The 27,086-nt window shown below is 42.3% G+C and overlaps 1 protein-coding gene across 3 annotated transcripts in view; it reads right to left on the bottom strand.

Moving 5' to 3' along the window:
• Positions 1-10,205: 10,205 nt before the first annotated feature.
• RASA3 (RAS p21 protein activator 3) overlaps positions 10,206-27,086 on the bottom strand; it is a 170,994-nt gene continuing 154,113 nt past the window's right edge. For all 3 annotated transcript variants that reach the window (XM_059839625.1, XM_059839626.1, XM_059839624.1), the window contains exons 15-24: positions 26,121-26,227; positions 25,420-25,497; positions 24,450-24,527; positions 23,826-23,899; positions 20,078-20,184; positions 19,066-19,148; positions 15,373-15,584; positions 14,529-14,632; positions 12,607-12,790; positions 10,206-12,023 (exon numbers count right to left, since the gene is read on the bottom strand). In XM_059839625.1, coding sequence (XP_059695608.1) covers positions 11,948-12,023; positions 12,607-12,790; positions 14,529-14,632; positions 15,373-15,584; positions 19,066-19,148; positions 20,078-20,184; positions 23,826-23,899; positions 24,450-24,527; positions 25,420-25,497; positions 26,121-26,227 — 1,103 coding nt within the window. In that variant the 3' untranslated portion in view covers positions 10,206-11,947. The remainder of the gene's footprint in view (positions 12,024-12,606; positions 12,791-14,528; positions 14,633-15,372; positions 15,585-19,065; positions 19,149-20,077; positions 20,185-23,825; positions 23,900-24,449; positions 24,528-25,419; positions 25,498-26,120; positions 26,228-27,086) is intronic.

The raw sequence follows: 27,086 nt of genomic DNA, 5'->3' as shown, positions 1-27,086 counted from the left end.
ACACAGACTGTGTCCAATGACATCCAACGGCACTTACTTCCCTGTGCAACATTGCCAGGGGCAAATACAAGAATTGCCCAATATTTGCTGATGATGTATCTGATACACAAGCTTTATTTTTTTTTTCTTTTTTTGCAGTGATTGATTTGGTTGCAGCAAGAGAAAATCTTGTGCTTTTGAGGAATACAGCAGGACTTCCCATGACAATGGAAAGTTGCTGGCAGATGTATGCTGGTAACTTGGAAGAAAACGTGTCAGCCCCATTGCTGGAGGCAGGGCAGGGGGGAAAATGTTACAGGAGAATCATGGAGCAAGTGGGAGATTTTACCCAGCCTACCCACGACGCTGCAGCAAACCTTGTGCTTCGTAAGATGGAAAATTATCTGTAGTTCCAACAAACACCACAGGGCTGCTGACGTGGAGGCAAGTCCTACAGGAAGGAAAACGAGAGTGACCTTGGAATATATTTTGGATGCCTCAGTCTGAGCTGGAGCAGCTGTGCTGCAGACAGCCCTGCCCCACTGAGGACTGAGTGGCCACCCTCAGGGATCAGCACTGCTCAGACTCTGCAGCCCTCTGGCAGCCTGACTGCATGGAGATTTGCTGGGGGGTTTGGGAGGAAGGCAGATTTCTCATTACTTTCATAATTCTAATAGCCAACAGACACGGTGTCCTCAGAGCCCCCTGACTGAAGGGCCAGCTGACAGACACACAGCTCACACTTTAGTTCTGCTCACCCTCTGAATACCTCGTGTAAGAGCAGAGCTCTGGGTGAGGCACTGCCACAGCTCCAGTGGTGCTGCTGGTACGTGCCAAGCACAGAGAGCAGTGGCAGCAAGTGAGCATTACTGAGGTGACAGGGGCACCTCAACGCCCCAAGCATGCAACTCTGCTGCATCTGTCTCTGCTGAATTTGGGGTAGCAGTGGTGGCAGTGGAGTCTGGCTGTTTTGCACCTTCTACCTCAGAGATTTATAGATGCAAGCTCACATTGTCCAGAGGGTTTGTAGAGCCAGTGGCTCCCAGCAAAAAACAGAGCAGGCAAGAGAGAGGCCCTGCTGTCCTGTGCTTAGCAGGGCTTTGAGGCGCTTTTTTTTTTTTTTTTTTTTTTTTTTTTTTTTTTTTTTAAGATTAAGATGCCAGCTCTTAGTTTTGTAGGATTTGAAAGGATCTAAGACTGCACAGGCCTTCCTCTCATCATGGAAATCTGAGCAGGATGCTCAGCTCCTCTGTTTCAAGAGAACTGAACCACGAGCAGCTCCTGTGACTTACCTCACCTGACTCCAGAGTTTATCAGGGACCCTTGAGGTCATGTCCCCTGGACTTGCTCCAGAAGCTGTTTCTTGGAGTCAGGAGCTGCACAGGCAGTGACAGATCATTTCTGCTTCTCCTCTCCCACAGCAGAAACACATCATGCTCAGGAGTGAGTGCTTGGGATCAGCTCAGGGCTCAACCAGGGAAACACCAGCAGCAGCCCCCAGGGATTCTGTGAGGTGGAATCTGTTGTGTGCAGTGGAGAGGATACACTACCATCCAAAAAGTGCCTCCAAAAGCCTTCAGTCCAGAGAATGGCTTAGGGGAGAGCACGCAGTGGGATGCTGGAGCTGTTACTCAGGGTGAAGCATAATCCATCAAGGCCTCACAACTGAATCCAAGTCTTGTTTTGTTTGCTGATAATTCAAAACCCTGAGGTTAAAGCTTTTAAAACCCATTTAACAAGAGGAAGTGTTTGTGACTTGGGCTGACATAAGTGTTTTGTACTCTCATGGTACCAAAAACATCTCCCAGAGCAATTTTCAGATCTCCACTGAGTGAGACAGGGAAATTCCCCTGTTAGTGAGTGCTAGGCTGCCAGACAGCCCAGCTATGATGGAGCAGACTAAAGTATATCTGCATAATGAGCCTTTGGCTGCGTGGCTCTCACTACACCAGGGAGAGGTGGTTTACCTAGACCATTATGCTGAGTGTTTAAAGCAAAAGTTTACCTAGAGCATGCAGCACCTCTCTCACACACCTTCTCAGCCAGCCTGACCTGGGGGGCAGCAAAGGCAGAGGTTTAACCTCCAACAGGTCTCTCATAGCTGAATTTGCTCTTCATTTGCCCTTTTCTTCATTTTCTGTTGCAAATCACAGAGAGCTTCTCAGTGCTGGAACATGTTTCTGCTGGGGTTTAGCTCAGTAGTGCCCTCCCCAGCCTCTGAACAAACACATGGAACACACAGCTCTCATCGGTGGGAAGTGGCCTCTTCACCTTTTGCTGAGTGTAAATCTTCCAGCATCATCTCACCTGTGTCTGTTATAAGAGAAACAAAACAGACAGCAGGGAAAGGAATATTGTATCTAACACTGGTTTCTTCTCTCATAGTCTTTTGCATTTGCCCCAGTGACACTTTGGGAAGAGCAGCCTGAACCAAACCCAGCTCACTGGTGCAGGATGAACCTGATTTTGTGCTTTGCCCACAGCCCTTCCCACCAAAACTGTGCTTTTGTACTCCCTACAAAAGCAATGACCATGGTGGAAGAAGAAAGTAAAATGTAGATGGTAGAAAATGGGTGTGAGACAGACCAGCAGCAGGAATTTAAGTAGTAAATGGGGCCAGAGCAGACACTCACCTAAACAAAGCCACACATTGAAGGAAAAGGAGCATGGCTTCAGCATAGCCCTTTAGAAATGAGCATTAGAGATCTCAGCCTCACCCTGCACCAACCACAGCACCACATAATGGATGTAATTCCTCTGTAGAAGTGTCTTGGACACACAGAAAACCAGACTGAAGCTCTGTTTTTCTGTTTAAATTAGCATCTGCTTCTCAGCTGGTCCATGTCAACCCTCACAGCCAAGAATGAGATACTGCAGCATCTGGAGACAGACATCTCAGCTAACAGTGCACTAAACACCCAGTCTGGCAAACTGGCTGAGAGCAGCCTGTGCCCCCAGCACACAGGTCCTGCCAGCCCTGCCCCCATGTGTGCCAGGGGGAAGGCACTGAATGCTGACATTTAGGGTGGTTGCAGAGGAGGAGCTGGCTGAGAAGTGCTGTGCTCCCAGCTCCAAGCCTTGGCTCCAATTTCAGGCAAACATTTCTTAAGAAGGGATATCTGCAGGCCACGAGTCACGTGCCTGCCAGGGAAAAACCACAGAGCAAACAAAAAGAGATCAGCTGATCTGTGCAGAGCACTGGGAGAAAGCCACACAGCCAGCATGATTTATGCTTCCTCTTCCAGGATGTGCCCTGGAGAGGAGCTCCATGGCCACATGTTACAGCCTCCCCAGTGCCAGCTGGGCATGGCTGGCAAACTCCCTGGGCTCACACAGTCCTGCCAGGGATGGCTGGCAGCCGTGGGGAGCAGGATCTGCTCCTTCCAGGAGAGCTGCCAGCAGCCATCCCCATGCCATGGGAGGTCAGTGACAGCAGAGGGGCTGTGGAGGTCAGGGCTTGATTAAGGTGTGCCAGGGAAGAGCTCTGAATGTGTGATGCTCAGGAGGGGACAAGAAAGACAGCTGTGGAGAAAATTTCTCCCCTGTCCAGCTGAGGTCCAGATCCCTCCCCAGACCAGGTCTGAGCAGCTCCCAAGACATGGGTGCCTGTTTAGCACTGCTCCTTCTCTCTCCTGCCTTGGCCAGCCTGGGAAGCAGCCCGGCCTCTCTGGTGCCTGGACACCGGGACAGAAGCAGAGGTGGTTTGCCAGCAGCTCCCTACTAAGGACTCCCCTCTGCTGATAACCCCACCTGATCCCTGCAAACAAAACAGCAAGGCACAAAGGATGCTGTCTGTGTCTTAGGGATGCACTTGAGAGTTGTTGGTCAGATAACTGAAAAGCTCTAAAGGAGTCTCACAAGATTCAGGACTCACAAGACTGATCAGATATAGTAGTATTCTTGTTCTGCTAGTGCTTGCAAAAAAAAAATTACAACAGGATGATATACCCACTTCCAAATTTAGGAATGCCTGTATCCTTCACATTGTCTAGAATTTATTTTTTTTCCAGAACATAAATCCTTTGGGCCAGCTCTAATGTGGATGGGATGTACTGCTTTAATGCTGTAAGGCCTTCTGGCCTTGGATTGTCTTTCCAGCCACCCCAGAAACGATCACAGGGCCACCTGTAGCTCTCTGATCCACAGCACAGGAATCACTTGTGGCATTGGAGACTTAAGTATACAGTTATTTTCCAGTGTGAGTTTAACAATAAGGATGAACAACTCACCCAATCAAGTGCATTTCCCTTTGCACTTTGGAAAAGAGAGCAGAACAGCAAATCAGGGGACCAGAGATTGTTAAAAATTAGAACAATATCCCACCCATGCAATACACATGAAATACAAGAAGTACAAAGCAAATCAAAAGCAGTGACCAGGAAAATCATTGCTGCTTTGGTGCTCTAGAACTAAATGGTACCACATGGGAATTGCCACTCTCCTTGCACTGAAGCAGGAGGGGTTGACCTTTCTCATCTGGCTGCCCTCTGTCAAGCAGGAATATTATTTTATCTGGCATCCAGTGCACAACTGAAAGCACCGTGGACTTGCCACACAAGGCTTGAACCAGCCTGCTGGGATTCTGCCAGTCCCAGTTCGTTTGGAGCCCACAGTGGGTCCTGGCAGCTTCCTGGGGCACGCAAGGCTGCTGAAACAGCCCCAGCTTGGCACCTGACCAGGGGTGGTCCTGTCTCACCACAGGAGCCAAAGGAAAACCAACTCAGTTTGAGCCTTCAGAGCATGTTCAGCAGGAGCCCACGATGGGCTCACATCCCACCTGGGCCCGTGTGTGGCACCAGTGGGGCCAGGCATGCCCAGAGCCAGTGCTGGTGTCCAGGAAAGCACCCCCGGGCTTCTCCTGCTCGGGGTGACCCTGAGCAGGGCCCGGGGCTGTGGGACGAATCCTGCAGGAGATCCTGCACCCCCATCTAGTGGCCTCAGAGGTCCCTGTGGCACCAAAGGCAGGAGGGAAAACCCTGTGAGGACATCCAGGGCTTGCAAGAAATCACCGGCTGCACAACGGGGGTGAGCAAAGAGTGACAAGGTCCATCACAGCAGCTGGGATTCCCTCCTGTCACCCTGGCTGTGCTTCATCTCACCAGCTTCAGATGTCTGTGCTGTGAGAGATCCTGCCAGGTTCTCTGCAGTCTACAGAATGGAACTGAACATTTTTCAGGTTTGATTAATTTCATCCTAAAGCAGACATACTAAAAAGTGTTGTGAATCAGTTTAGAGAAGCCTCTCTCTTCCCCCTGACTATTGGAGGATGAGTAACTAATTGAAATGTCAGTATCTACATGGTGGACATCTGCAACTGAGAGGCAGATCCTATTTTCTCTATCTTATGATGTCTCATGGAATCATTTAAATACAAATCTTGCTTCTCACGGATATCACAAGAGCTTTGAGATTGCCTGTTTAAGTAACACTCTAACAGTGCTGTCAGAGTTGTGTATGAGCATATTCAGCAGAACATCATTCCCCAACCCCTGCAAAAGAAAAGTCACTTCTGGTTTGTGCTTTTCAAAGCCCCTAATGTCTGGTTTTGAACACTCAGCCCCTGCCACACACAAATACTCAGATAAGTGAAATTTTACAGGCAAGGATGCTGGCATAGTTGCCTGTGGCATGGAAATACTTCTCTTTGCATCCCATTACCTCCAAGCAGCACTGAGATTCTTGGGAAGAATAAAACTTTCCAGAGAGCTCACCAGCTTTGTTCTTCCTCCACTGCAGCATTGCATCCCTCCCCAAGTGACCTCCGTGACTGAGTGAAGACAGCGGTGCTGTCTCAGAGACAGAGGTACTCTCAGGAGCAGTCAAAAGACCTGCTCTGAGGGGCAGGGGGGATGAGAGGTCCCCTAGTGGTCCCTTCCACACTGAGTGTGCTAGTGATTGGTGATGACAACCAGGACTAGGGCAATGGTGAACATAAGATCTGAGACACCAGAAGGGGCAACAGGCTGGGCCTGCACCTGGGACAAGAGGAAGGTGCTGGTAAGCAGGTCTGTCTCCAACTATTCTGTCCAGGCACCAGGTGAGGAGAAGAAATTTGGATAGTTTTGGAAGGGCAGGACCAAGGAAGGAAGGAAGGCAAAAGAAGTTGTGGCAACCTTGCCTGCAGAGCCTGGGGAGACTCCCAGCAGCCCTGCCCTGCAGCATCCATATGCAGGGCGCTAGGGACATGCTCCACTCTCCTCCTTGCTGGCCCCAGGCAGCTGCAGGTGCTGCAGGCACATGTGGCTGCATGGTGGTTCAGAGGGTTTTCAGCTCTGAAGGAGCACAGCAGCTCTTCTTCCCAGCAGGAATTGCTTAGGCAGGAGAAACATGCTGAGTAAATTAATTACTGGAAAGCTCAATTATGAGAGCATCATTCAGCTTTGGGAGTCCAGTGGGCAAAACCAGTTCTGATTTTTCTACTTTAGGCTGCCCATGGCCTCCTGGCTCTTGCTCTGCATTGACTGTGTCAGGTCACACCATGAAAGCTGAGCAAGCCCTTAAACACCAGAGCACTTGGCCCTTTCCAGCCCAGGAGGATGGGTCCTGTCTCCCCATGAGGACTTTCATACCTTTCTCCTCTTAATGAGACTGATACAATCTGCCAGGCCTGCCACTATCTTCATCCCCTCTCCTGTAGTCACAACTTCTAAAAAAAGCAAAAGCATCAGCCATCTCTGACACCAAAATAGCTTGGGCACCAGCTACTCCTTGGTGAGACTCAATGCTAATTCCTCTCAGAGGGCTCAACAACTGCTCCCTATGAGGGCTTTTTGCTCACTGTTCCCTCTTCCTGCATCTTTGACAGAAATGATACCAAGGAATGATGATACTCAAACAAAGGAGACTGAGGCCCAGGTCTCCAGTGGGAAAACTAGCCTGGAGCTCTTGGGCTGGTGGGGAAGGTGCCAGAGCAGCTGTCACACATCCTCTCTGGTGGTGAGGCTCTCCGGGGGGCTTGTCCTTGTCAGCTGTGCTGATGAAGGTGTTTATGAGACTGCTGTCAACCTGGGTAGGTACAGTCCAGGTTTTTCCAAAATCTCCTCCAAACAACTCCCAATTATTGTACTGATCCAGTTTCATCAGTGCTATTAATGGGATGCAGGAGCACAGCCAGGGCAGGCAGCAGAAGCTCTTTAAGGAGGCCTTACCACAAGAGGAGACATACCACGGAGTTGTTCTCACAACACTGGGTGCAGGGGGAGGCAAAGCATTTGCATCTCCAGACACCACAGATGAGTCTGTCTATTTTTAAAGTTGCTTTTCTCAGCTGTGATCCTCTCTAGTCATAGGCTCTCATGGCTGCCAAAAAGATAGCTTCTATAGAGAATGAGAAGTAGGAATTCTAGCTGAGCTGAAATGTAGAAAGACTTGCCAAAGAAAGCAAAAAACACAAGGCAATTCAGGGTAGCCCTCCCCTTTTTTTGTGCACCATTTGTATTTTCATCAAGTATGTCTTTCTTCGCCTTTAATTCATAAAATTCACTTCTTGTATTCCCATCATTAGATTTCTCTACACAAACATGATGACTACAGTTTTTGTTTCCACCTCCAGAGAAATAAAGGGCTACATTTATCCAAAGTATCTTTCTTAGTCAGTTAAATTTACAAATTCTTACCTTTGGTACATGATGGCAATCCTGCGCACTGCTGTCATCTCCACCAAAAGTTACTTGTATTTGCCTGTAAGAGTCCATACCTAGGCAGTACTTTTGTTATGGCCTCAAGCAAACAATAAAAAGTGTACGTCCTTTTGACAGCTTTAGGACACAACTGTGCAACTGTGACAGAGGTTAAGGATGATGAATGAATTTAGTAAAGAAAGTCAGACACCACACAGACTCCATACTTGTAGAGAGAATTTGCTCTCAACACTAAGCAGACCTATGTCATCCAGGGCATGCTTTTGGTTAAGATTCAGCAGAGCAATGTTTTCAAACCAGTAAAAAGCCAATTTCTGTTTTCACCATTTCAACCTTCCTTACATCTAGCCCAGGCTGCTGGTGAGCCTTTTGTTTAATCAAGACTTCCACATTATTTTTGCAGGCAAACCTACTAACACCAGGCAACTTTGTGGTTCAAAGTAACAGCTTTGCACAAAACCAGTAAACCAATAATGTTAAATTTTCAGGTATATCAGAGCGGCTCAAATGGAGTAGTAGGAGAAAAATAAGGATTGAAATTAAAGACGTGTAATTTGTTCACAAGTTAGGAGGGCTGGTTTCTATCATGAAGATCAATCTCTTAGGATCCTGTTTTATTTTAGGAATTCAGAACAATTGATTCATGAAGACTCTTTGCAATCTTTTCTTTCACAGATCATATCCAGAATTTTATCCATATAGGAATACAGTGCTTTTGTCTTAAAACTTTCTCCGTTCTTCAGTACCCACTTGAGCTTTGGAATAACTTATTTACCATTTAATGAGAGTAGCCCAAGAGCCAGAAGGAAATGCTGTCTTCAGTCAGCCCTGTTAGCCCAGCTGCAATGCACCCACAGAAGGTGGCTCGTGGGAAGATGCTGTCCAAGCAACACTCTTAGACCATATTCTTGCTGAAGCACCCATTTCCTGCACCTAATAATGGGGGTTGGCAGGGTTCACACAGTCTCCTGCTATCCAGATGAGCTTCTCACACAGACCTTTGAGAAGGTGAAACTGCACAGAGTATGGCTGAAAGAGGATGGGAATCACACTGAAGTTCAGGTGCCTCAGACAGCTGGGTCACACAGCTAACTGCCTTACCACACCTGGGTCCTGTCACCCCATCAGTCCTGCCCTATCACATTGCTTCAGCTAGGGAGAAAACAGGCACACGGAACTTCTCTGGCAGTAGGAGTCCCAGGAGAGAACAGCCCAGCTTCGATTTTTTCTATCAAAAATAATTTTGTTGTCTTTCAGCATCAGATAGAAAAAGAAGAAAAATTACCTATGTGCTTACATATGCCTATGCTTTTTTTTTTTTCTATTTTCTTTATTCCAGACACAAGGGATGCTGTCCCAAGTTTCCCAATAAAGCTATTTCTCTTGTGGGTAGGATTTCTGAGTATTTCTGAAGATAGCATCAGAAACATATGCTGCAGACAGACAGGAGATAAAGGCTAAGCAAGTACTGGAAGCCCAGTTTTAACACAGCCCCCTCACCAGACATACCGCGTTATGCTGTAAGAAAAGCAGATTTCAAAGATTTCCTATTGACTTAAGCTATGTTAGCAGGAGAAGAAAATTATTATATACACCAGATGAGACTGAGTGAAAACGAGAGCTGGAAATGGTTTTACAGTAATTTTGCACTTAACTCTTCTCATTTCTTACAAATCCAGTGTCAGTTTCCTACCTCACTTTATGTAAAATTTTGTTTTCAAAACAAGGTTTCCAGTTCCTCAACAAACCCCCACATTTACATAATTGCAGTTAAGCTCACCAGGACACTGGTGATGTGTCTTCCACCATCAGTTTGGTTTTTGTTCCTGGATGTGGTTTATCTGTTAAACCACTGCTTGTCACTCAGCTCGAGCGTGCCTGCAGCAGCTGGGCCCCAGCAGCTTCTCAGAAGCCCACGCCTGGGTTCTGCTGAGAGACACCCACCACAGCAGGGGGAGTCACCTTCACCTTCAACATGAGCTGAGTGAACACACCCTGAATGCCAGTCAGCAGCTTTCCATCCTGGGGGGCCACTGCCCAGCCTCCCTGGAACACTCCCCAGGAGAACCAATGTGTGCAGCTTGTCCCACACCTCAGAGCCATGAGCACCTTCCGTGCACGTGATTGTCCTGAGAGGACAGGCAAGCTCCAGGAGTATGACTAGCAGAGACCTCAGCAAGTCCAAGGCTTTGTCACAGGACAAGGGTGGTGGTTCCATAGGTCTGTGAGCCAATCCATAGGCATGCAGGTTGCTGTGGGCTCAGCTCATTCCTCCCGTTCTTAGAACATGGTCTCAGTTCAGTTAGTAACACAAGGAACCAGTTCAAGATGCTGACTTATCCGAGCAAGCTTTCTTTGCTAAGGTAGGTCATGGATGGCTCAGATACCCAGTCTGGTTCACTGCAGAGTCCCATGGGTGCAATGCTGACAAAAGGGGTGGGTGGGGACGGGATGAGGAGCAAGGATGGGACTTGGCAGGTTACACTCACAAGGATCTCCCCATCCATGGCCCCCACTCTAAGCAGATGCTGTGCCAAGAGGCATGCTGGCACTGTGAATTTAAAAAGACTCCAAACATGGACACAGTTCTCAGAAATAAACCACTTCTTTTAATTGGCAAGTAGAACACACATTACAGGTCATTAGTATTTTATAAACAATATTAAGTTACAAATACATGTTAAAAATTGCAGTTCATGGCAGCTAAAAGCTTGGAGTCCTAAATGCATCTTTGCAATGCTTCATTACTTCCCTTTCCCCAGTCTGCAGGGTGAAGATGAGTAAGAGATCATTTATCATCTACTAGAAGGTGGTCTACTATATATTCAAACAAAACCAAAACTTAATTTCTAAGAACATCACTAACAAACAGAGGCATTCGAAGTACTTTAGCCATTTAAAATCATGTCAGATGCAATGAGGACACAGTTAAGAATTATTCTTTAACACTTGAAGCAAAGACAGACATCTTCACATTAAACTGATCAATGCTTTCTGATCCAACTCAGCTTAAAACCTGTACTAGCTTCTACCCCACAGAGGCCTTAAGTCCATCATGCAGGCTTCCAAGCCATCAAAGCCAGATGCTTGTATATCAGACCCTTTTACAGATAAAAATTATGGTGTACAGCTAAACAGCATACATAAATATGCATTGAATATTTAGAAGATCTTTATTTCTCTCCTTTTGTTGGTATTAGTGAGATACACAGCTCATTCCATTTTTACTATACTCATAGTATAACCAAGTTATCATTATGCATGTTAATATACTAAGTATCATTTAACAAGTTTCTTTTAAAAAGTATTTAAAAACATTTTTGGAAAAGTAGAAATCTATTTTCCAGAAAAGCAAGTGGTACTAGGATAGCATGGACTCCAGTGCATAAACATCCTTTCAGAGAAAACCCATCCTGACGGCTTTTGTGCCTGGCAATCTGCATGTCTCAGCTGCCAGATTCATATTCTGTTTGTCCTTCTCACTGTGGTGATAAAAGGTCACCAAAATCAGCTTACCTTGCCTTTCAGTTGGCAGACTTTCAAAGATTACCATTCACTGGACTGCTTTGACATGAGTTCATTTCTTTCTTACTCGTATTTATGAGAGTCAGTTTTATTACACTGCTGAGACTGCATCTTCAAATCCAAAGTCTGCTGAATGTGCCTGGAGAAATGACTTCGTATCTCAAAAATATCAAGAGTACCATTCAGATTTGAATTTCTATTAAAAACTGTGCACAGTTAGCAAAAATTACACTGCTGTAAAAACAAAAGGCCTGCTCCTTGGCCTGCTCAGAATACACACTACAAGGTAGAGGGTTACACCAGAGGGATTTTTCTCTGCCTCTTTTCTAATTGCAGGCATTAAAAGTGTTACTAAGCTTTCCCTAAGAGAGCACGCAGGGGATGTGGCATAATATACATTAATCAGGAACAAAAAACAGTAACAAACAACCTTTCTAGAAAATGCTGCATATTAGCAGCATGCTTGGTTTCCAAAACACAAGGAATTTCATGGGAGTTGTCAAGATGAAGTCCACACACCTTGATCATTGAACTGATCACTAGATTCCAAGAAACCAAAGCAAATTTAAAAATACACATGACAACTGCCTAGAAGGCAGGGTTTTATCATCTGTCAATAACCAGATGAATAAAGTGCATAGCAACTATTATAACAGTTTCTTGAAAAGAGAACACGTTTACCAAGTCTCAAAGTTTGGATGCTTGACACTTATCCATACATTTTGCTACATGTGTGGCTTCCCTTTTGCTATTTAGCATCACTAATCAACCCTTCAGCACTGTCCTGTGATTTCCTTTGCACTTCATATGGAATGTGCTGAGATCTCTGACTGTTGCCTGATGTATGTCTGGAAGCTCTTGTCACCAATGGGATGTTCCCTAAAAGAAAAGAAAAAACCAGTTTAACATACAGAGCCATCTGTCAGGACACAAAAATGTCAGAACAGAAGGTGGAACACACAAGAACTTCTTCCCTAAATTTGATTTTCAGAGTTGTAATTGTAATGTTAATACTGCATTTGACTTGAGCTAGAAGTGATTGAATTGATCCTCTCTTTTGTCAGCCATATACAGAATGCTTTAAGAGTATACAAAATGCAGTCATGTGGCTGTGTCAGTTACTCTTTCCATTTTTAAACCAACACTCCAAGATAAGCTGGTAAACACATCTATCTTCTGCTATTAACGACTGCTTAGCTCACCAGCATGGGCTCAAATTTTAAAACCAACAGTATAATAAACCCCCATTTAAATTTTATGAATGAAACTGCTTTAAAAACAAGCATTAAAAAATTCACTTCAGTGCTTTAAAATATTGTGATATAAATCCTAAGTCACAGTGCTACTCTGTATGTATTTGCAGGACCTTTTTTGGACAAAATACAGTGAAACCCAGAGCATAAGCAAGGGAAATATCATCTTCAAGGACTGTTCCCCTGTTTGTACAACCCATTGTACTTACTGGCTTCCATACTTTGTCTTCTTAAATTTATCCCTCTTATATTGAGCGTGCTCCTGCTCTAAATTTCCAACACCTTCAATAATCAGCTTTAGTGTTTTATATGTCTCCTTAGGGTCATCAATGATGAATGTAGAATACTCTTCCTCTTCAGGTCCATCATACACAGATTTGCTCCCACAGGCCTCTGGAGAAAAAAAATAAAGTACAGGAATAGATATGAGGCAGGGGGAAAAAAGCAAGACAAGCAGACTAAAAATATTCAGTCTGGGGTTCATACAGTTTCTTGGTTTGCTTCTGTATGGCCACCACAGAACTGTGCTGACATCAACAGCAGAAGTTTTGCTGGGTTGTTGGGAGGCACAGAGGGTGTCCCATGCCCTTCTTCCTCGTCTTGTATGGAAAGGGCAGCAAGCCTGGCAGCTGCTCCTGGCTTGGTGGGAAGCTGTCCTTTGCTGCACAGGCAATGCTTTAATCTCAGTTGCCACTATCTGCACGCCATGCACACATTTTGGAAACTCTTACACAGGTCTGCCTCTGCCACTGTGCTGCAGGGCTGGCCTGCACAAAGTATTCACTTGTGGGGACAGGTTCCACCCCCAGGCAGCAAGTACAGGCTGAATTTGAAAACATTACAGGCTGAAGTAGTTGTGTTTTACCACATTACCCCTAAAAGATTCATACAATAAGCACAAGCAGAATATGCCATAACTACTGCCTGGCTGCCTGCTTCACAACATATCCAAAGGGGCAAATCCTTCTATACCTTCTGATCTTAGCAGGGAGCCTTCCTGACTAAGAGATCTGGACACTGACCACACATGAATGTCCACAATGTATTTCCCATATGATCTACTCCTGCACTGTAGCAGAACATATTAGAAGGGGAAAGAAGGGGAAAGAGTATTTTACTTTGTCTCTCCTTCTAGCTTTACTGCTGTCCCAGTCTCAGCTTTCAAATTCCCTTCCCCTTGCTGCACTGTCTGTGCCAGACCTGCGTCCTTTTCCCCAACACTGACACTCGATGCTGGCTCTGGCAGCGAGGATTCGGAACAGGGGAAAGCTGGGCACCAGTTCAGACAGCTCGGAAGTGGTGAGGATCTTGAGTTTGCAATTGCACAGCAGCCAGGAACAGATTAAAGTGCTTTGCAGTCTGTGTGTTTGACACCACTGGCTTATCTCATATTATAAAATAAAGTCCTATTTAAAGATCAGTGCCACAGGGAAGGCTTCCCCGCCACTCCCTGTGCTAAACTGAGATTTCAAGTCTGGCACTGTGTATACCGGATACTTCTCTTGGCATGCCTACTAGTACCAACTTCCTCTGCTGTCTCTTCTTTCTTTTATCCTTCCATCACATCTCTGCTTCCCTCAGCTCCTGAAAGTTTCCCAGCCAAAACTCCACTTTTCAACATTTCATAGGCATCCACAGGTCATCCTTGATGGGTAATTCTGAAAGAGCCTTTCCAAAGAAACCATTCGTATCTAGCCTGTCTTAGGCTCTGAATCAGGGAATGTGCATGCACATGACTTCTGGTAACACAAAACCATATTCCACTGAAACCTCAGCTTTGCTGGTGCAAGTTCTTGTCAGGATCAGTAAACCTCTGGTTCGGTGCTGGCTCTGATTTGTCAATTCAGAGCCTCCAAGCAACGCTCTGTGCCTATGCTATTTTAGGATGATGTGGTTAAGACCGTATTTCAAACAACTGTTAGTACGCAAAGAACTTTTTAAAGACCATGAGACTGCACCAAAAATAATACACACAACTGCCTCAAGACAGCAGAAGGGGAAATAAGTGGAATAAAGGCCACTGTGTTCTAGGATGTGATTTGCAAGGCTGGTTAAGCCAGAACATCCAACTTCTCACAGGCATTTTTGCCTTGGTAAGTGAATTGGAGATGTAATGATCTTTAATCCTCACCTTGCATTTTTTCCAATTTTGGCATATACAGGTTGAAAAGAGAGTAGATGCGCTCAGTTTCTCTATCTCCATCTATATCCAGTTGTATATTTGCTGGCAGGCCTCTGTAAAGTATCAGGAAGAGAGGTAAAAGTTAAATGCTAAACAGTGCATTATGGCACATAAAGCACTTAACAAGACAAACAAAGTAAAAGTAAGTTTTCATGAAAGCCAACAGATTGTACGTAACAGAGCTCAAAACCTTCCATTTTTCCCAAAAGAAGAAAAGGTCAAACTTATTTATGTCTCTATTTATCCAGCACCCTTTTACTGACTTGAAAGGGAAGACTGTATCAGTATCCAGACATTACGGTGAATTAGACAGCTACAACCAGATGGAGGAGCCAAAGCACTGAGCTTCCAACTACCCAGGTCTTATATCTTAGTCTAACTACCACTACAGTCTTGTGACTTCTCTCAGTTTAGATGAAAATTGCTTCCTACAAACCAGACAGTACATCTTTCTTGAAGAGAGAGTATGAGCAGCTCCCTGAAATGATCAGTTTAGAATTAAATCTATCAGCAGAGGAGTGCTCCAGGAACTTACAAACAAGATATTGAATGGATTTTGGACATTTTTATTAATGACAGATGATCAAAACCAAAGTATTTTTAATCCCACAGTCACCTCCTAACACCATCTCTAACTCTAAAAACTCAACATTTCGATCCAGATCAGGGATACCAACAGATGGCCTTGGAACACCTGTACACCTGGCAAAACTTGGTTAGCTGCGCCCTGGCAAGTCTCCCTGCAGAGACACATGTACCCATGGCAGCAGCCATGGCACATTAAAACCCTTACCCTGTGCAGGGTGTGCAGCCAGGCGTGTTGTCTGCAGTAGCTTTACAGCAAAGCCAGTGGCCATTGAGATAGGCTGAGGGATGGTAGACCGTCAGGCGCTTCTTGTTGCACTGGCTAACTTTGGTGAGGATATCGATCCAGTCCTTGGCCTCCACACAATTATTTGCTTGGATATACAGGACTCTCCTTTCAGGCTGGATCACCTGGAACATCTGCAAATAAACCACAGAATAAAGCACCAGAATGAGTCAGTGAACCCAGGACTAGAATCGGAGTGAAGATTTATTGCAGGAAAAACACCATACTAAAAGAATGGACCAATAAATACATTTCAACTCAAACTTAAACAGCAAATGTGCCCTTAAAAGAACAGTTTCACCTTTCACCTGGTACAAGGAATAAGATACCATTCCTGTAGGAGATGATTTACAAATAGCTAATATCAACTTGCTGCTTGGGTCTCAGTAAGATTTGTTGTCAGCCTCGGGGAAGCAATTTTAGTAATGCTGCAACTCCAAGTTTTGGAAGGCTGACAGAGGAACCCAGTGCTGGCCTGAAAGGAAACATCAGCAGGAGGCAGAAAAGAGAAAAATGAGTCTGGATCCAGCCTTAGTGACAGCTTTGCCTTAGTACTGCCATTTCTCTAGTCCTTTTAGTACCTGTTTCAGCATGACCATTGCCTTTTAGTAACTTCCATGCTTCTGCACCCAATTACAGCTGCTATTAGAAGACCACAGAAATACTGTTTCCTCTTTGATTGGCATCAGGTGGTTTAAATAATTACACATTAAATCTGTGTAACAGCTTGAGTATTGAAAATCTTAACTAAAGCTCTCCTGCCTGTTCAAAACAGCTTTCAACCTAGAAGGAGATTTACTTTCCTCCTCTAGAAGAAGGAAAATTTTGATGCACAGCCTTACTGCTTCATTACACTGATCACGCACTGAAAATTACTAAGCTCAAGTTAGTGATCCTGGCTGCAAATTTTGGAAATGTAAACTTTCTTCATTTCCTCTAGCTTCTGCAAATATTTAATGCATTTTCTTCTCTCTTTCAGATATGCCTACTTCACTTGATTATTCAAATCACTAGATGCTACATTGCCCATATCATATGGAATGCAATTTTCCAAACAGCTGGTTTCGTTGTGCTGTTTTAAAAAGAAAACCAGAGAAGTGCACACACACACACACACAAAAAAAAGCCCAACAAAACCCATACAAACAAACCAAACAATAATAACAACCAGACCAAACAAAATTGAAATTTGCCTTTGTTTGTTACACAGACCTGAAATACTGGCTTGAATTCTGCACCTAGCTGGTTGAGAGAATGTTGCAGACTGGTACCAAGCCCAGTCATTTCTTCCTTTGTAACACTTTTAAATGTGCATCATGCCAAATAGCAAAGAGAAAACTCAAGCAACCATTTCCCTGGATTTAGCAGGGAAGCACTAGTGGCATCAGACAATTGGTCTGCTATTGGTCCCTAATGGTATCAGACAATGATTAGAAAGGCACAGTAGACCATGGCAGTGTAGGAGCTGCTTGGTGTGATCAGTCCAACAGTGCCAACTACACACCAAAGAGTCCTTTCAATAAAACTCTTCAGGGCATAACTGGCAATTTGACTTTGGGATGGAAGGAAGAAAAGGGAAGACAGGAGCATGCAGTTCAACTCTCTATTAACATAGAGCTACAAGGAAAAGAATTTTAATGTCCTGCTGGGCTAAATGGAGTCTCCTGCATTGCAACAAGGAACGGATTTAAGGAGTATGGCTTTGTGTAAGGGGATACCAACCAAAGTGACCCAACATATGGCAAGAGTTACTGAGGAGCCCACAACTAAGCCAAGAATTTCAAGTGGCTGCAAGACCTTTACACTACCAAAACCACCAGTTGCCTCTCAAACAACACAGAAGACCCAAACAATACTTAAACCCACCCTCACATTCCCCAAATTGTGCTTAAGAACAACAAAGGCTACTGGCCTTACTGCCAGACAGGCAGGTTTAACATGAGTGAGAAACAAACACTTAGTGCAATTCAGAGCACAGATACACTGAATTTATACAAAATGTGAATTCTTATCACACAAGCACCCACAAGGGAATATCCATTGCAAATACATCTGCTGTGGTGTTCTGAGAATTCCGATCTTGCTGCAGTAATCTATTTATGCATGACAAGAAAAATAAGAATATATTAGCACAAGAAGGTGGTAATGTTATTTTCTACTGTTAATGGAAAGACTGAACCTTACTTTCTGGAATGGATGTAGTCACCTTGATTTCCCAAGTAATACTGAATTTAAGCAACCAAAATAGCACAGGGTTTTTGATGTGAACAATAAAGGTACATTTTTCCAATAATAAATCTTCACAATGCAGACATATTTTGGATGCTCAGTCTAGCTCAGTACACTCAGCACAAGTTACAGAATTATAGCTCACTCCTCTCTACAGACAGAGAGTTTTATCTCAACTGTGAGGCTGCTTTCAGTTCAAACAAGTTAGTTTGCAGAGTGCAGTTCATCACATGTTACAGCTGCCTTCTGATAGCCTAAATTATTTTGCAGCTTGGTTGGTTTTTGCTTGTACAGTAGAGTTATAAACACCAGAGCAAACTACAGTACAATTGAGATGTGTTCTAGAAGCAGGTGGAACTGAAACTTACTCCACGTTTTAGCAGAGAGAGAGAGAGGGAGAGTGATGTTACCAAAATAACAACTGGGAAAACTGGGAAATACTGAAGAGCCTAGAATTGTATTTCACTTTTAACAAAGAGCTGTTTGAGGAACCTTATGTCTAGGGCAGGGTTGAGCACTGCCCTGCATGGTGCTCACAGGCAGTGTACATGGCAGGAAGGACTGAAAGGCAGAAAAAGATAAAAGTCACAACCATTTATACCTGTAAGTAAGTCTGTGGTAGATGCATATTTGGAACTGGGAAAAAAACCCTGAGCTCTTTTTTTGTTTAATTTTAAATACAATTTTTAAAGGACTGGACTCAGCTTTACAGGCAGAGGTGTATGAAAAAGGCTCCCAACATCACCCAAACTGTTCAAGTCTGTTCTTACATAATACAGAAGTTGGCAGTAGTGTTCCATGAATGAGAAATACAGCTGTATTTTATTCCCTAATGTGGCAACCAAAATGGTAAACTATACTAGCCCAGATGTTGTTTTTGTACATAACCTAACCCAAATTAAATATAAATCTAAAAATCCACATATATATATATATATATATATATATATATATATATATATATATATATATATATATATATATATATGTACTTTCATGAACCAATGAAGAAACGTAATAGCTAATAAAGAAGTTGTGATCCTTCACATTATAAGCAGCAAGTTCCTTCTCACCAGAGAGGCCTGGCAGAAAGGGCAGGGACTCGATCATCTTACCTGTGTGTGACCTTACAGAGCTGGCAGCTGATCAGCAGCGCTCGGTACTGAGTGTGCTGCAGATCACGAAACCCAAAGACTGCTGACTGGGTTGTTAAGAATCTGAATGGGCTGTACTTTTGGAAACTCCTGCTACTATATACAGAACAAGCAGCTGTGGTTGTACATCTTTCAACAGAAATCCAATCCAGGTTACAGAAGGGAAAAAGGCGATTAGGTTGGTGGATCTGGAGCAGCCTAACAAATACATTAATGAAGATGACCTACTTACATTTTTCATTTTAAAGGATTCCTCCTCTAGTCTTTCCACTGCCAGAATGTTTTCAATTGGAATGCTACACAGAGGGTGATCACCTGCAGAACACACAGACACAGATAATGAGCCACTTACTCACAACTCATCTTCACCTTTTGCCCTTTTTCTAAGGGCTAATTCAGTTTCTTTGAAGATCATTTTGACTTCACAAGAAAAGAGGGAAAATCTTTCACTCAGCAGGGATTTGCTACCATGGTCCTTAAGTATTATCTTAAGTACATTTCTCTTTCCAGCTGCACTACCTTATGCTAGCAAACCTCTTAGAAACTGATTACTGCAGCAGGACACGGTATATTTACTGCAAGGGTGACAATGAAATAAATCATTCCTGTCAGCTGAACTGAACCAGTGGTGATGCAAGCTCAAAGCTGAGTGTGAAATAATGACTGGCATGATCTGAACATACTTCCTTATCTTTCTTCCTCCCTATGTACTTACATGATGGAAGGAAGTGGTATTTGTTGTGTACTATTGAGTAGACAGGAACAATTTGCAAAAAAGCAAAATACTTGCTATTAGGCAACATTAAGTGAACACATTTTTTAAAGTTCAAAGATTGCAGGTGAATCCCTGTCTACTGTATCCAGTTGTGCCAACACTATACAGAATTTATGAGCACATGCTGAGCTGCATCTGAGAATGCTCAATACAAACCCAAACTCCAGCTTGAGGTTCGTATGTTTTGTTTCCTAGGACAATCTAGGTAACTATGAAACCTACAGATGATGTTATTGACTGATACTAGGCAAATATTATCAAATATTTTGCTAACTTGCAGGGTATTGTGCTATCCAAGAAGCTTCTCTGTCAATACAGACACTAAAAGAAGAGCAAGAACATACAGGCTGACAGTCATGTCTGCACTGTGTCTTCTACAGTAACAGATCGACATCTCAGTCTTCTACACAATCCTTATGTTTAATCTTTGCTTCAATGTATCAAAACAAGACCAGCAAACCTTTGTTACCTTTGCTTTTCTGATAGGTAAACTCATGGTTTGTCAGGCGAAACCATCTCTTCTTGAAGTTTTTCATACCAAACCGTTTTCTTCCTTGTGCTCTCTTGATCATGAACCTAGTAAACAGGGCACCAATTGTTACAATACATGCTTATGTATGTAGATTTATACATAAATGTGTATACATACAGGTACCTCCTAGCACTTGCAAAGCTTTAGGAGGGGACACACAGTGTTTTCTAATTATTGAGGTCTTTTCTTGGCAAGGAAAAGTGTCACATCTGGACAGGTTTGGTGCATCTATTAGTTAGGTCTGTCCTTTTTCCAGATCTAGATGAGGGGAAAGACATGTAACTTGACTTGTAGTTAGTTAACTGAGCTGCAGTTTGTGCCCTTTCTGCAGTTACAAATCCAGCTAAATTGTTTCCTAGTAAAGCAGAAAAAAGGCAAAACATGGTTAGTATTGCTCTGCTAAGCTCGACCTGTTGACTCCACAAGCTTCATTTTTTTTTTTTAGCTGTGAGAAAGCTCAAAAAGTTTAGACTATGTTTAATAATTAAAGGGAAGGTGTAAAGCCTGGAGCACAGGGACTGTACCCTTACATGCTTTAATCACTCTCAAGCTCTAGAAACAAAATCAGGATGTTACACAGACTCATTTGCAATTGCACATAGATACTGCAGTTGAAATGCAATTTCAGTAACATACAAAGTGATCTCATGGATGGAAGGTAGAGCACCCCCACCCCTTTTTCAGCAGATTAGGGGTGTTCATTTAGTGAGTTGTCCGTTTTAATTAATTTCAAACTTGAATGAGTTTATTGTGAAATTAGTTAACTGGGAAACTGTGATGCATCCACCACTCCACCACTTTCCTAATCACTAAATCAATCCAAAAGCTTCAGTGTGACTTTGGTGACTTCATACTGCTCAGCAACACTTTTGTTAAATAAAAATGTGTGTCCATATGCAGGAGAGAGTTGATAACAGCTACTCTATACATTATATTAACTATGATGCCAAATACAGAACTGTATAATGGAGTGGGTAAAAACTACTTACTACAGAGTAGTTTTTATCAAGTAGGAAGGCACTACACACCACAAAGAGCACACAGAGAGAACAGCAAATGACCTGGTTTAAGATTTTTCAATAGCAGAGCTAAAATGCTTAGGACAGCTAATACTGTTTCTTGCTTCTGGTACCTTCAGTCACAAATAACTACAATACATCTGACCAAACCACAGGTCTGTTTAAAGCTCAAACAGAAACCCAAGTTCCTTCAGACTTTAACTATTTTGTAACCAGCTGGGCTGTGCCTGCTGCTCATTCCAAGCTGTGTGGGCAAAAGCTGACAAAGACTGTCTACAGCAGCAGATTTTTTTTTAACTAGTTATAGTTACACATCTCTCATTCTTAAAATGGTCAGACAGTTCTGTCTTGGTCCTTATTCTTGGACTACTTGAGAAATATTTAATAACACCACGTGATTCAGGTTGTCACCAGGCCCATTGGCAGTAGCCCTCATAATTCCAGGTTAAGGCAAATTTCAAAGGAAGAACTGATACCCTTAGGCAGGACAACATGCTCTTCAAGTTAGTTTCTAATCCTTCTCATGCCAACACTTAAAGGTGACTTAAAATTGCAAACTCCTACAGAGCCTCCCTTCTTTGAAAAAGGCACACTCCATATGGCAGGGCTAAGAGCACATTTCTAATTAAATTCTTCATAGGTGACATAGCCAAGAGAAAAACATGCTTTTATTTTCCAGAGACAGGTGACTAGCATTCAAAGTCACAAAAGTTATAAGGTCAATATCTTTGTTTCTGGCAATTGCAGAATGCATGAGAAGTCAGAGCAATTAGAAGCACAAAGGAGAAAAAGTCCAAGATAAAATCCATTTCAGTACAAGGTGGTTGGAGATACTGTTTCTTTTCATGTTTATGGTAGACCTGAATCTTGATCCACCTTAGCTTTGCTTGGAAGTACTGATGTGCCCTTTTCACCACCAACAAAAAATTAGCTCTCCTTTTCATTCTCTTCCTTTTGGAAAGAACCAGGCAGGCATCTGTTGAGCAGTGATGGCATGATTGATGCCAGCAAACCCAAGTGCCAATGACTAATCTTTTCATTCAAAAGTACTTATGCTATAGCTTTCCATTTGATACTCTTAATAGAGCTAAAGATAGAATAAAAACACAAAAGCAAGCAAACATATTGCAAAGGCATATAGAAACCCCACTAAACAGCCATTCAGTCTGGAGAAGAATCAAATCAAAGGCTGTGAGAAGTCCCACAACAAAACATGGCAATAATGCAAAAAGTAAAAAAGAAAATAGACTGCTGAAGGCCACTTCTTCACCTTGAGAATAATTTACATGAATACTAATTAAGAAGTGCCTAGAAAAGGCATGGTCTCTTCATCATTTTCAGTAAGTTCTTCAGGATCCATACAGTGCTTCTTGGTGCCCTGCCTACAGGTAGAAACCCTTTATTCTCTATTTACAGCAGGTGTTTGTTTTAAGAAAAATAAAACATAAGGTCAACATCAAGAAATGGGTACCTAAATGTTCTGTGCTGGGTTTACACAGGCATTTCAGGATGGTTAAACAGAGTACTTCCTCCCCGAAGTTAAGTCAGACAAATCTACTGCTGCAAAGGACATGCTGTCAGCCAGTAGCTACAGCAAAGCAGCAACTGCCTCTACCATCTTACCTGCATGAACTATTACCATCAACTTTCTTTACTGTTAGTTTAAGAGTCCTTACAACAGCAGCCACAGGCCGAGCAAGAAAAGACAGAAAAAAATCAGACAGGAGCAAAAGAAAGACAGAGGCAGAAAAAAATGTTTTACAGTTAGAGGGTAAATGCTACAAACTATAAATTTATTTTGAAAACCAAAAGGATGATAAATGTACAGAATTAAATTAGACAAAATTGCTTCTAAGGACAGAGGTTTATCAGAGAAGTGAACTGTCAAGGTTAAATAGAAGAGGTAGTCATGTTTTCACTCAAAATGTAGATTTTGCATTACTTAAAACAATGATGAGGGCTTACTTTCAAACAGTATTTGAGCTTACTGAGCTCTGACAAATTTGGATTTTTTTTACTTTCTTCCTCCCAGCTCAAAGTTGTTTCTACAGTGCATTTAGATGATCTTAACAACCCAGTTTTGTAACAAAAAATACCAACAATTGGTATCTGAAACTAACACAGCATATGGAACATGCTTCCCAAAAAAGGAAAGGTACTAAAACTATAAACTGTTCCAAGTGCATGTCAAATTTTCCTTGAAATGCCCATGATAATAGTTAGCATATGTATCTCATAGGGCAGCAAAAGCAAGTTCTGTTTGCAGGCTTTGCTCTCATTAAGTTATTCAGTATCTCTCCTCACAGTCTTCCACTGTCTCCACACTGAAATTTTCAGCTTTTATTCACTAGAGCTCAGGAAGGAGATCCCAGCTTGATTTTAATACAATGCTAAGTTGATTTTGCCTTAGCTAAGCTAATTAAGTTCTACAGGCTTATCTTTCCTCTACTTATTTCAAAACACATTTATATTAAGACGTTTAAATCAAATGAAAATATGTTCAAATCAGCTATAGCAACCACAGAGAGCAGAAATTGCAACACAAGAATTCTCCTACATTCCTCTCTGATTGCATGAATGGAATAGGGGTGGCAGAAAAAGAGATGGCTGCCTTAGCATGGTAGTAAGCACACGAGTAGATGGTTTTGTTGCACATGCATACTTACCCTTCTTTAAGCAATATAGGTTGTTCTATGCTCTTGTGATCTCTTCTTCCTGAAGATGAAATTAGATCTAGAAACTAAAAGGTGAACAAAAAGCAGATGTAAAAATGACAGGACCACGCTACCCAAATTAAAATCTTTCAGCATTTGCATAGCACAGAGCTACAAAAGTATTTGTAAAAGAAGTTAAGCAGAAGGTAATGGCAGAAGCTTGAGGAATTTGGGAGGTTTCCTCGGTTGTAACCTAAAAATAGCACAAATGCTCTTAAGCAGTAGAACTACAGATGCCCAATACTCCTTGTGCTTCTCCTTTGTTATATGGATATTTCACTTCCTTTTGGACGAAGCAATTTTCATCACAGATCTGCAGCATTCTACAAAGCTCTACACACACTTCAAAAGCTCTAAGCAGCAGCTTGTTAATCCAACCTATTTATTAACTAGAAACAGATGCAAAGAAATTTTATTACTGACGTGTATAATTTGACAAAAGTTTCTTGAATATTAGTTATCAGGAGTCTGCTTTTCTCAACATACTTCCTGGTTTACCAACAGTATGTATTGCTTTCTAGGATTCAACTTCAACAGCACAGCAGGATTTTTAGAACCTTCACATGTATTACTTACATTCTTTACTGCATCTGCATATTTCTGTTCATTGAAATAGTCATAAAATGTAGCCATGTAGGATTCCTTGAAATTGGCCTGAAATACAAAGCCAAAACCATGCATATCATCATACAGTTTATATAGAAAATGTTATTGTTAATAGCAGCAGGTCAGGAGGAAAACCACTGCAGAGAGACAGGTTTTTTTTCTGGCCAGAAGTAAAATGAGCAAAGTGCTGCTTTCATGTTACACAGCACACATTCACTAGTACCAAACTTTTATTTCAGAGAGGCAGCAGAATGCATTTCATATGTTCAGTTTCTACAGTTAATAATGCATTCTTCAAATGCTTCAAAATCCTGCTTTGGCTTTAATTTTTCCTCCTGACACTAAGTGTAAGAAAAATAATTCTGCTGTCTTGAAGGACTCATAACTGAGGTACAGTCACCTGTGTGAATCCTAACAAGACCCCAGCCACCCCAAATTACCACCAGCTATAGCAGTGTGGTGCCTTAGGTACACTTATTTCAATCAAACATCCAGAGTATGGGCATCTAGCTCTAATCTCAGAAAACTGAACTGGTATGAAAAGGAAAGTATAGCCCTTTCCCTTACTGGGTGACTTTTCTCAGTTGAGTTTTAAAATGCTGAAACCATCTATTAAGCCCTGTAAAGCTGCTGATCATGTATCACAGATAAGTAGAGAACTTCACACGTTCTCCTGATCACTGTCATTCTTCCAAAGGAAGGAATGAAGAGCTCTGAAACAGACTTCTAGATTGGTCACACAATTTTGCTTTACTGAAATCTAGTTCAGATTAAGATAGATTTAGTTTTCCTCTAAATATGAGAGGGTTATAATCAAAGCAAACATAACCAGTTTTGCATGAGTCTAGTACAACTCAAGCACTTAATTACAATTAATGATAAAAGATTAAAAAAAATCACTTTCCTAAATTAAGTCATTAAATGAAAATAGCATACTTACAGATTTAGATTTTGATAAGCTGCCTAGTGTTTGAATGGTTTTAGAGATAAGTGTCAAAGTTCGAGAAGTCTGAGGATCCTAGGAAGGAGAACAATATTATATGGACTAGCTATTTAAAATAATGAATAGAGGAAGGTAAACTATATTTCTTCTTTCTTATTTCACTTGCAGAAGAGTTACAAAAAATTAGAAAAGACCCTAATAAAACACTTCAGGAAAAAAAATTGCTTTTATATTCAAAGGTTTTTGGCTCATAAGCCATCATGCTCCATAGCTTCAGAGAGCCAAAGGCAATCACTTACAAAACAAAAACAAGGCTGTCCACATTCTTCCCACTCCCAATAAGAACAACTACTAGAAGCCTGACATATGTTAACATCCAAAATATTTCCAACACTGCTGCCAATCAAGCCAGCATTAATGTGGCAAGAATGAAGCAATGACCCTTTTTTCCACAGCAGCTTAGACCATCTACCTTGTTTGTCCTTAAATTTCACTCTTCTTCCAACACCTCCCAGGTTCTTCACATACAAAGTCATTCAACATTTGCTTCATATCCATGACAGATACAACAGATCTTTGAACTAACAAGGGTACTTTTCCTGAAGGCTATTAAAAGAACTGAAGAAAGAATCTCGATAGAGAGACTCTGGTGACAGAACCATAAACACAGCTAGAAAAAAAACTGATACAGTACTTACTGGATGGTGTGGTGTAAGCTGAAAGAGGTTTGGAGAAAGAATGGCAGGAGCAAAGAACCTCAGGAAAATAAAGCTGCTGACAGCTGTGTACCTTACATCTAGGTCACCTATTAAAAAAAAAAAAAAAGAGAGACCTCTACTCAGCATTTCAATAATCCTTCCTGAAAAGCCTCATGAAATTATCAGAGCCTTGAGAGAGCTAACTCAAGCATGTGCTGGATAATGTTTGTATTTGTGAGTTACAGGATTAACTGATGACAGAGGATTTGGAGCCAGAGATCAGCTAGCCTAACCCAAGGAAATGTCAATGAGAGCCTCTTTAAAAAATAACCAGGTTCATAACATAAGCTGCAAGAACATCATTCACTTTCCCACCACAGAGGGAATTTCAGAGAGATCTGCTATTCCATATATGCACTGAAGTATGATGAATAATTTACACAGTTTATGAAATGTTTAGCACAGAGGCCAAGTCTCAGTTACCTACTTATAGCCCTGAGCACAAGTGCTGTACAGACTCCTAATGTATCTATTTCAGTTGGTAGTTACAGAAAATACATTTTACTTATTTAGTTCAACATAAAATAAAGAGCACAACAGCAAAGTCAATGGTTTTCTGCTTGAGCTTGCCTACTCTAAACTGACTGTTTAAAAAGCTGAACTTGTATTACTCTCTCTAAAACTTCCCTACTACAATCTGCTTCCCTTCATGAAAACACATAGCTTGGTTGTTTTGTTTAATGCTGGTTTTTCATTGCCCACTTACTCTCACAGAGTCAAAACAACAAAGAGGGACTGAAAAGAGCTGTCTCTTGACAGCCAGAAAACCTTTGCAGCACATGGGCTCCTAGAGCAGTGAGTTTGCAGCATCTCCAATTTATAGACTGGCTTTTATTACAGACTGACATATAAGCAGAAAATAATTCCACTGCATGGAATCTGCAGAATGAGCCATTACAAAATCAT

The sequence above is a fragment of the Haemorhous mexicanus genome, chromosome 2 (assembly GCF_027477595.1).
Source record: "Haemorhous mexicanus isolate bHaeMex1 chromosome 2, bHaeMex1.pri, whole genome shotgun sequence".
In the NCBI taxonomy this organism is placed as follows: Eukaryota; Metazoa; Chordata; class Aves; order Passeriformes; family Fringillidae; genus Haemorhous; species Haemorhous mexicanus.
The sequence above is the reverse complement of the archived record's forward strand: the minus strand, read 5'-3'. Positions and strand labels throughout refer to the sequence as shown.